The 11,241-nt window shown below is 22.9% G+C and overlaps 2 protein-coding genes across 3 annotated transcripts; both read right to left on the bottom strand.

Moving 5' to 3' along the window:
• Positions 1–3,434: 3,434 nt before the first annotated feature.
• Positions 3,435–9,698, bottom strand: LOC107993349 (cullin-associated NEDD8-dissociated protein 1). Of its 2 annotated transcripts, XM_017049736.3 has the most exons (17): positions 9,399–9,698; positions 8,576–8,745; positions 8,151–8,364; positions 7,692–7,984; positions 7,454–7,616; positions 7,112–7,385; positions 6,520–7,026; positions 6,164–6,447; positions 5,892–6,023; positions 5,640–5,808; positions 5,258–5,546; positions 4,998–5,196; positions 4,662–4,919; positions 4,408–4,596; positions 4,066–4,309; positions 3,850–3,996; positions 3,435–3,771 (listed from the first exon to the last, which is right to left on the bottom strand). In XM_017049736.3, the coding sequence occupies exons 1-17, from the start codon at positions 9,438–9,440 to the stop codon at positions 3,638–3,640; spliced, it is 3,708 nt and encodes a 1,235-aa protein (XP_016905225.1). In that variant the 5' UTR covers positions 9,441–9,698; the 3' UTR covers positions 3,435–3,637. The 2 variants fall into 2 exon arrangements, with proteins under 2 accessions (XP_016905225.1, XP_061941450.1); XM_062085466.1 differs by having other exon boundaries at positions 3,435–3,996; positions 9,399–9,687.
• A 419-nt stretch (positions 9,699–10,117) lies between these two features.
• LOC107993355 (PCNA-associated factor-like) lies at positions 10,118–11,086 on the bottom strand. The gene is made up of 4 exons (XM_017049744.3): positions 10,866–11,086; positions 10,576–10,641; positions 10,376–10,497; positions 10,118–10,291 (listed from the first exon to the last, which is right to left on the bottom strand). The coding sequence occupies exons 1-4, from the start codon at positions 10,900–10,902 to the stop codon at positions 10,244–10,246; spliced, it is 273 nt and encodes a 90-aa protein (XP_016905233.1). The 5' UTR covers positions 10,903–11,086; the 3' UTR covers positions 10,118–10,243.
• Positions 11,087–11,241: the final 155 nt, after the last annotated feature.

Below are 11,241 nucleotides of genomic sequence, written 5' to 3' on the forward strand. Positions count from 1 at the left end.
ATAACCCCGTTTTATACTCCCCCACCAAAGATCGACGATCGACCAATCACGAGATCATATAATCGAAAGGATTTACTATTCGAGAAATTTATAATGGATGAATTCAGTGATCTATGAAAATTTAATTCAATTATAATTATTGTATTAAAAAAAAGTAAGAAATTATTTTTTATATTTCATATATATTAATTCTGTTTTTAGAATTTTATAGAATTAATTTTCAATTTTGTTACATTATAATATATATTTTAGTTTTTTATAGCATTGCATTGTTGATTTTATTAATTAATTGAAAATCAGTTATATACTTAAAATGATAACAATTTAAAACCAAAAACAATTAAATATTTTTTGCTTTATACATATATTTAATCAATTTAATGTAATATAATGATTTTTTCAAAATCAATCAAAAGCATTCACAGTTTGATTGATTTCAATTAATTGATATATACAAAAAAATATATTTTATATTTTTTTTTTGAATGATTTCTTTTTTATTTATGTTATTTCATATTTATATTTAACATATTGAAATTAAGGAATTAAATTGAAAATACCGTCCCAATTTAATATCAAAACGCAAAAGACAAGGTGCCAATTGTTAATTGAATTTAATTATAATTTATCGATAAAAGCTTAATTTATCACACAAAATTATATTTTTTAGAAGCAAGTTAATGTTTTTTTAATATGATTTTATATCATCACGTAAATTTTATTAATAGAAATAATATAGATTACAATATTCAACAGAAAATTATTTTATAATATATATTTATTCTAATATTTTTTTTTTTTATATTTATCTATCAAACAATATTTAACATTCAATATTTATCATTTAAACAATATTTCAGATTTAGTTATTTCACATCGTTATCAGTTGATATCGACATTTATCCTTTATATATTTATTATGAACATAATTAAATATTCAATTATATGATTATTACTATTCAAAATCTATTATTATAATTATATGATATTATGATGATATAATGATATGATTCCAAATAAATTCATAAGATTAATTCGGAAATTTTAATTTCTGATAATTTCCAAGAAAGAAAGAAATATGTTATTTAAATGTAAAAATTATAAAGAAGAACAAACGACTGTGGAAAAAGAAGAGGAAATGAAGGCCGGATGGCACATTTCGACTATGCACTAACGTTATCCGGCAATTGCTGTTTTTTACTCACTTGATTTTAAATGAAGGGGTACCATCAAACAACACGATGATGAAAGATATTCGAGTAATAGGCATGTTTTGAAGCTGCCCTTTCATCGATGACACTCGCGTGAAAATATAATTTGAGTTTAAAATTTAAGAATAATACACAAAAAAGCCATTATATTAATTGAAATGAGAGATTAATATTTCTCTTTTCATAAATAAAAATTAATTTTAATTAATAAATCATTTTTTATTATTTCGTAATTTTTTCTATATAAGAGAAATTATATACAATATTAATTATATTTATTTAGATAAAATTATAATTTTATAAAAACTAATTTTTTTATTCAGACAAATTGAAATATTTTAGGAACTCAACAAATACGTTTAATATGTTTAATACAATTCATTACGATACAAATAAGATAATAACAAATATTTTATTTCGAGAAATATGAATATATAAAGAAAAAGTTATTTAATAGAATATTTGTTTCATATGGAAAATATAAAAATAATATATAAATATAAATATTTAATAGCTAGGACCAGCTTGATTGATCAGTAGATGTACGTGACCTGTAACATCGCACCCTAGGCATCGTTAGTCAAGTTAAAAGCAATCTAGAATAGATGTGTACGTGATTTCTTGCAACGCTAGAAATTTTGGTATCTTACGATTCGGAGAAATTTTTATATATAGTCGTTATAATTCTCACGTATCAAATATTTGACTCAATATCAATTTCTAATATAATAAATTGCATAATTCCTTTTTTCTTACTAATTTTCTTTTCTTTATTATAATTATAATTTCTTGTCAATCATTATTTAATATTATATAGATATTAATTATCCATGTTATTAAATATTGTGTATTGTATGTAATTAACTCATATAAAAAAATTTCTTGTAAAAATATTACTTTTTATTTATTTTCTAAGTTTATTAAATTAAAATTTTTTATAATTAAGAAGTAAATGAAGATTTTCGAATAGAAAATGTGATTAGTGAAATTTTTTAAATAAGTGAATTAATAGAGGATTCTGGAATTTATGCATAAATTTACAAAAAAAAAAAATAAATCTGGAATTTTATGGTAAATGATTTAATATCAATTGTATAACGCGCTTCATCTTGCAATAATTATATGATATAGCAAGATATTTAAAATTATTAATTATTTAATAAATTAGTTTATTAAATTATGCACGTAATATGTTTTTTTTAAAAATAAATTTAAAACACTGGATTTTATTAAAAATAAGATGAATTTAAAAAAAATAGAAAATTAAAATAGAACAAACAATTAAAATGAAAAAGGAAAAATTGTAATAAAAAATTTCATAAAAAAATGAAAAAAATTATAAAAAAATTTAAAGATAGATTATTTATTAATTATTAATATAGTTTCTTTTTTTACGTAATTTATATATTGAAGTTATATATTTTTGAAATGATCTATGAAAATATATAAAAATATAATGAAAATATTAATGAATATTAATATTATATTAAATATTAATATAATATCATTATAAATCACAAATTCTATGAATTCAAATTATTTTCAAAATACATTTTATATAAAAATACTATTATAATAAAAATCTATAGAAAAAAAATTCTAACAGTAAAAAGAAGAGAATTGCTATGAAGAAGAACATAAAATATTTGGAATGCTATTTAAATAGGAAAACTTTAATTATTGAATTATCCTAACTAAAAACAGATTTTAATGATAAAATAATCGAGTTGCAAGATTTAAAGTTATCGATCATAAAATATTTGACAAAGTATTATTTTCTAAGTATCGCTAAGTATTTCCTAAGCTCTATTTATGTTTGGCTCGTATTAATTATTCATATAAAATATCTTTGATTTTTTTTATTATAAAAAATACAATTAATATGAAATTGATATTTTTAAATATGTAAAATTGAAGATATTTTATATTTTATAATTCAGTTTGCTAATAAATTTATTAATGAATCATATAAGTAGGTCATCAAATGGAACACATGAGAAAATCAATATTATTCAAAAATGTTTTATCGATTTATATAATTAAAAAAAAAATTTAAACATCTATAAACATTCTTATTATAAGTTATATATTTTTTTTATTACAAATTATAATAAATATAATCTGAAACAAAAAATTATTTCTTTTATAATATATTATAAAATTAATTAAGTCAAATTAAAATTATATTTTTGGTATAATTTATTATTAAAAAAAAGATTAATCTGTCATTGTAAGATGCTTACAATTGGCAAATTTATTTTATAATTTATACATGGCGTATTACATGAAATCACATTCATTTCGAACTACAGTTCAGATCATAATAATGAAAAAATAACGTATAGAAATAAACTATGAATAATATGATTGTGGATGCTTAGCTAACAGCGATCTATGTAAAATACAAAAAGTAATTCATAGACATTTTAGCTCTGATCCATCACATTGGTTTCATTTACATTACTACCAGTACAATCTTTTTGGATTACTTCGAAAAGTGGTTGAAGTTCAGGTGTTGATTTGATCTGTGTTACAAATTCGCTTAATGATGGATTTTTATCTGAAATAGAAGAAAAAAAATTTATAAAATAAATAATAAAATTTATCTTGATTTGTAAGAGATTTTTATATTTTTCACCAGCATCTGGAATAGTTAACAATGCTGCTACAGCTCTTAATGCCGAGCGTTTAAGTTCATCTTGTTTTTCATATTCTTGTTTTACAGAATTTGCCTTTACTTTCATTGTACAAGTGCTTTTCAATGGTTCAACTAACCGTTCCAACCCTATATATAATCAAATGTCTTATTAATAAATAACAATTAACTAACACATAATTTATATTATATACTTACTCTGTAAAACTGCTGTAGGGCATAATTGAGCGAGTCTTGCAGTCATTAAATAAGTTAACATCTTAATATCATAATGATCTCTGAGACCATTTTCTACATGATTTAAAAATTCAAAAACATCAAGACGATCGAGACAGGAATCGAGTAATGTATACATGCATTCAAATGCTGCTTTTCTAAGATCTAAACCATCATCTACTGTATGTTTGAATGGACCCATTTCAACTTCTCTTATTAATTCTTTCTATATTTAAATTATTTATTATATGTAAAATATTTTTTTAAATAAATTTCATAAAGAATCATATATTTTAATATTATTATGTAAGTTATCTCGAATACCTTTATTTTAGTTTCAGCATAAAGATGTGGTAACACAGAATCTAATAAATCTCTTATGAGCATTGGTTTATTATGAGCTGCTGAATTAAATGCAACTAAAGCCACTCTTCTCACATTTAAATCAGGATCTTCTAAAGCAACTAAGAAATTATCCATACATTGTTTTAACATAACATCAATTTGTTGTGGCTGGAAAGAATTCCATAAAGAATTAAATAATTTATTTTAATATATAAGATTAATGTGTAAGATACCTGATCAGAAATAGTAAATTTAACAGCGGTAACAGTAGTAGTTCTCAAAAGTGCAGAAGTTGATTTTAATGATTCTTGTAATCTTGGTAATAAAGTAGCAGGATCAATCAAAGTAAGTTTTCCTAAACACTCAGCTACAACATTACGAGTACCTTCTTCTGTGCATTCGCAATGCCTATACAAAAGCATCCAGATCGAAGGCACGAAGTTTTGCAAATGAGATACACCGGATGGACTGGCAGATTGACATGTAATAATCTATAATTCATTTAGTTTTTAAAATATTTTATTTCTAATAAAAATAAAATTTAACTTAAAATATTTAATAAATTTTACCTCTTTTAAAGAATGTAATAAAAGATATTGACGTTTTGGTTGTGCTTCAATTTCTTTTAATATAAATGGCAAATATTTTGGAAGATTTCCGACTGCTATATTACCTAAGGTATAACTAGCTGCTGATTTTACTTCTTCCGAATGAGAAGAAAATGAATTTAAAATAATATGCTTTAAAGAACTTATTCCACTTAAATCCCTAAATGAAAATATAATATAAATAACAAAATATTCAAATTAATATAATAAAATATACTTACACATGTCTGCCTATTTCACCAATAACTAATAATGCAAAAATATGCTGTGCATCACTCTGAGGATTTTGAACATCTTTTAAAAATTGTTCTACCACTGCTTGAGCTTCTTGATGCCATGTGATTGTTAATGCTGCTGCACATTTTGCAAGAGAATGATAAGCTTGCTTATGAAGTACAGATTGACTGACTGGAGCTAATAACATTGAGAGCAATTCTCTATAACCAAGACCTGGTATATCTGCTTGTACTAATGCTTGGAAAAATTCCAACATCGAATTCAAAGCCACTCCTAACACATTAAAGATTGATTATTAATATCTTTATTATATAAATATTTTATTTTATTATATAAATACTTTTTTAATGATTAAATATATATTACCTTGTAAAAGTGGAGATTTTACTAAAACTAATATTTCTGGAAGGATATTATCAGAAACTCGCGTGAGAGCGACTGGATGTAATTTTGCTATGGTGGTGAGGAGATTAAGCGTTAATTGCGCAATATGTAAATCAGTTTCATTTAATAACGCTGGTAATTCTGTAGTCACCTAATAAGATATTTCATTATAATTTCAATAAATTTAATCGATTAAAAAAAATACTAATCATTATTTTTATATTTTTTTATTACCTTATCCAATAAATCTGCATGAAGAGTAGAACTATAATTTCGGACCAATGTATCCAAAAGTGGAAGAGAACATAATTTTAAAGCTCGTTGATTTTTTCTTAGAAAAGATCCAAGAATTGGAATTGCTTCTTCCTATAAAAAAATATAATAAAATTAAACAAATAAAAATCTTATAAATCCTATAAAAAATGTAATAAAATTAAATAAATGAAATAGTAGAATATTGTTTCAAAATGTTTATTAATATTTATTATCAACTATAATTTATGTACCATAATTTGATTAAGATCTACTCTTAAAGGAGATGCTGCTATACATGTTAAAGCTTTTACTGTTGTAAGTCGAGTAATTTCATTACGGAGTCTGTCCAGGAATATAGGAAGGCATATATGCAATTCATCGAACAAAGTATCTCCGAAATGTGCGAGAATTTGTCCCATACAAGCAATTGCTCTTTCTTTTACTTCTTGATCAATGTCTGCTGTTCTCAATCTCATTAATGTGCATCGATATATTTCTCCAGATAATGATGTAAAATCAAAATAACATGTTTTATCTAAAACAAAATTTAAAGATTTTAATTTTTTTTTAGTAAAATTTATTAGTAAATAATTTTTTTATAACTTACCATGTGGTCTGATTACTTGTACAAGTTGTTGTAATACCAACAATGCTTCTGCTGTAATTTTATAAAATGGATCTCCCACAGCTGTTATAATTGGAGGTGCTAAGACTGCCATATGAGCATGAAAGACTTCCGGTTGATGAGTTATTAATAAAGTATGTACAAATGCCAATGTATCGATCTTCATATTTGATGAAGAATTTTTATCTCCCAAAGAATATTGTATACCAGGTATTAATGCTGGTATGTGATTACTCAAAGCACCAGGCAATACAAGAACTAATTCTTTTAATAACGAAAAACAATCTTGTCTCGTTTTAATACTTTTTTCTTTCATTTGACGATGGACAGCTTTCACAATTAATGGAACTTGTTGTTGTAACAATGCAATAGGTCCATCGTCATCTTCCATTGCATCGGGATCAAGAGGCACCCCGGTAGCTGGTCTTGTTTGTCTTAGAAGTGCAATGTATGCGTGAAAAATATCAGACTTTACATTTTCCTCTCTTTCTATAAAAATATATATATAATCTATCTTTAGCAAGAATTAAAAGTACATTGGATTTCTACTAAACTATTTTATTAAAGAAAATACCTTTAAATCTTAAAATCAAAGCTGGAGAAACAATCTTATAAAGTTCAGGAAGAAGTTCCCGTCTACTAGATACAACAGCTTCAAGACATTTTGCAGCTGCTCTACGAACTTTCCAGCTCATATCATCATCATCTGAATATTCATCTTCTGCATCTTCTTCTCCATCTTCTTCTACTTCCATCATAACATCTTCTCCATCAGACATATCGTTCATATCATCATCATAATTATAATTTGGATCATATGTGATATAAACCAAACAAATTTCTATAATCTAATAAAAAAAATTTTTTATTTTAAATAATTCAAGATATTAAATTTATTTATATAAAGTATACTTACTTTATTTATATGCGGAGTAATTTCTTTGGGACATCTGTATACAAATGATTCAAATGCTTGCAAACAATATTCTCTTAATTCATCATCATCTTCGTTACTATATTGTACAATTAATGGCATAACTTTTTCTATTTGTTCTCCAAATCTGTGTCCTGCTTGACGACTAAAATTAAAATAAAATAATAAAAGTAAAAATTGTATAAGAAAATAAAACTAATTTTTCATAAAAAATACTCACCAAATAGAAGCAATGCATTGTATATAAGTACGTATTACATTTTTCGCTGTTTGTGTATAAAGACCTTCAAGTAAATGATCTACAAGTTTATTATACAAATAATTATTGCTCGAAGTTAGAAGATGACTCAGTGCTATTATAGTACGCTTTCGAACTGCTTGACGAGGAGAAGAAAGTTGCGGTAATAATGCAGCCAAAATGGTGGAATGAAACGTAATTAATAAAGCACCAAAACGAGACAATAAATCAGCCATAATATCAAGTGCCTCAAGTTGTACAGACACATCCTCCTGCTGTGTAATATAGAATTATTCTTTTTTTTCTTGATGAATATATAATATAATTTTTTAAATATATAATTTTACTAATATACAATTATAAAATATACAATATACAATTATAATATACAATTTTACTAATAACTTCAAAATATATTATTAATTTGAAAATATTAATTACTTTTTCTATAGCACTACTTAGTCGACCAGTTATTCGTTTACAAACATTTGCAACAAGTGCACTAGATCCCAAAGGAAGTTCAGATATTACAGTCTTCAAACCAATACTGGAAATATCTCTTAATTGTTCTTTATCCGATACCATGTTAATACATAGGGCATCTACAATAGTTTCCACCTGATACTCCTTTACCTTATTGACTAGTGGGCCCAAACTGAAATCGGACACGTTTCTGTAATCGTGTCCAAATACAAAGAAAATCTTGCAAACATAATACGCGTTTTGAACATATAAGCAATTATATATACTTAATTTTTAAAGAAAAATATAGTTAGAAAATATAGTTAATATTCAAAAATAATATATAATATTATTATAAATTTTAAACAAAAAAAATATATATTTTAATCTAAACATTACTATACCATTTTACAGCAAGATTTTGTACTTCTCCATTTTTATCCTCCAATAGTTTTAAAAGCATTTTCACAACTTTACGTTCTGAATCATCATCCAATTTGATATTGTCTTTCTGGAGTTCACTCATTAAATCATTAGTTGCCATAAATCTAAAATCCTTATCAGTGGATGTCATCTAAATCATAATAAAATATGTATATAAAAATAAAATATAAAATTATAATAAAAATTCTGAAATTAAAATTATTATAAAAGAAATAAAAAAAAATGATTGTCTTGTATAATAATAAAATACAGCAATATGCATGCATGCATGCATCATGCACGCACGCGCGCGCGCGCACGCACGACGCACACATACATATACATACACATTATAATTAATAAAGAAAATAAAATTATTAAATTATTAATACGTAACACTTAGATGTAAAGATTAATAATCATCATAAATGCATAAAATTTAGAATTATTCATATAAAAAATTAAAATAATAAATTACAATATCTTTGTGACAGATGCAAACACCTTTGTTTCTTGCTGACAATGAATTCATGAATGTCTACATAATTCATAATAATGCACATAATTCATAATAATAATAAAATTTTGAAAGATATAATAAAGATTAAATATAATATTGTTACTTATATTAAAAATTATTAAAAAGATTCTATAAAAATAATTAAATATTTTTTTAAACAATAAATGGAGGTTATGTAGAATTTAATATTATTGTCAGATCAAGTATAACATATTCTTCAATTTTATTTCAAAGTAAACAATAAAAAAATTAATAGCATATATATAAAAAAATATATTACATACCTTTTCCAGCAGGTTTGCAATTTGATAAGAAACACTAGCCATGGTTGAAAACTTTTTTACAGCCGGTTACAATTGTCGTTTCAATATTCTACGTTATAATGAAACAAAAAGAAAAAAAAATTACGAAGTTCTGTCGAAGCAGACGACACTGAATTCGATTTTATTTATTTGATAAAAAATCGCGTCAGAAACTGTATTTTAATGAAATTTCACTGTCGGCAGCATTTCAATACTGCGAATCTTTACCGCAACTTGGACTGCTAAAATTTTGATGGTAATTGCGTTCCTAAACTCAACAGAATAATAACCGCGGAATGAAACATCGGAATATAGTCACGATTGGTTGATTTCTTCTTTATGTGTTTAACTTTACTTAAATTAAATTTTTTTCACCATATTTTTTTCACAAAATTTAAAAAATAACATTTATTTTGTTAATAATATATCGACTCAATAAAATATTTAATACAAAAAAAACTTATACAAATTATTTAATGAAGATTTATTTTATTAGAATAAAAAATAAATATTTATTTCATATTTACTGATAATAATTTTATTTGAATACATTACAATATTATTCTTTTAATTTTAAATATTATTTATAATATATTAATAATATTTCAAATGTCAAATAAAAAAATATATTTATTTTTATCACTTAGATACTTGCTCTTTTTACCTTTTATTTGTTTTAAATTAATTAAAATTAAAAAAACTTATTATTTAAAAATAAAATATAAAATAATTATTTTCATTACTTTTATGAAAAATAAATAATCTTTTTTAATGACAAATAATAATATGATATTATAATTGGATAATAATAACATTATTATACATTTTTAATCCGATTCATTTTTTACTTCTTTACTAGTCCCTTCACCACCATCCTATCATATTAATAACGTATTATTTAATGTTTTATTTTTTAAAAATACATTCATTAAATTACATAGAATATTTTTTTTATATACCTGAATTTCTGAAACATCAGCAGATTCTTTCAAAAAATTTTGATTGAGGAAACATGTAATAGGTTTTTGCCATTCTGGAGTTTCTCTTGGATGATATGGATTACCACCTGAATAATTCTTTCCTGAAAATAAAATGTTATTTTTGAAATAATTATTTATTTTTGAAAATATATTTAATTTAATAAAATTAGAGATTTTACCTTTACCACTTGTTTTTTTGACTGATGTATTTTTTACAGATTTATGTGGTGCTTTGCTACCAACAGCTAATAAATAATAAATATTAACAAAATCAATTAATCAAATTATATAATATAATTATTAAAAATATCACAATTTAAATAAATAAAAGTACAAAATATTTATAAAATAATAATAAATATAATAAAATATTATGAATTAAATCATATTAAAAATGAAAAAATAAAGAAAAGATAAAAATTTTTGAAATAATTTAATAAAGAAAATGAATTTTAGAAATTTTTCTTACCTTTTGTAGGAACACGATCTGCTTTTGTTCTTACCATTCTTTAAATATTAATTCAAACTTAATTAAAATTTAATTAAATTAAAATAAATATAAAAAATAACTTTAAAAAATAAAGACAAATAATATTAAATATTTTTATTATAATAAAAGTTTCGTTACTTTATACGTTATATGTTTTCTTATTCAAAATGAATTGTAAATCCTTAATACCAATCGAATATTAGATAACATTAAACAGGAAAGCCAACATAAAAAAAATCATATATTAAAAACAAAAAATAATTTAAAACACATCAAATTTATCTTCTATTTTGAATTAAAATTAAACATATTAATATATAATATGTTTTAGTATATCAAAAATATTACTTTAACA

Source organism: Apis cerana, linkage group LG15 (assembly GCF_029169275.1).
Source record: "Apis cerana isolate GH-2021 linkage group LG15, AcerK_1.0, whole genome shotgun sequence".
Classification (NCBI taxonomy): Eukaryota; Metazoa; Arthropoda; class Insecta; order Hymenoptera; family Apidae; genus Apis; species Apis cerana.

Bases quoted from the DNA above. Each gene is read 5' to 3' on its own strand.
- LOC107993349 (XM_062085466.1), bottom strand. From the start codon at position 9,440: ATGGCTAGTGTTTCTTATCAAATTGCAAACCTGCTGGAAAAG. The intron at 6,448-6,519 runs GTAAGTTATAAA...ATTTTGTTTTAG, and splicing joins ACAAGTAATCAGACCACATG to ATAAAACATGTTATTTTGAT. The intron at 5,197-5,257 runs GTAAGTATATTT...ATTTTCATTTAG, and splicing joins GGTGAAATAGGCAGACATGT to GGATTTAAGTGGAATAAGTT.
- LOC107993355 (XM_017049744.3), bottom strand. From the start codon at position 10,902: ATGGTAAGAACAAAAGCAGATCGTGTTCCTACAAAAG. The intron at 10,642-10,865 runs GTAAGAAAAATT...ATTATTTATTAG, and splicing joins AGATCGTGTTCCTACAAAAG to CTGTTGGTAGCAAAGCACCA. The intron at 10,498-10,575 runs GTAAAATCTCTA...TTTTATTTTCAG, and splicing joins CAAAAAAACAAGTGGTAAAG to GAAAGAATTATTCAGGTGGT.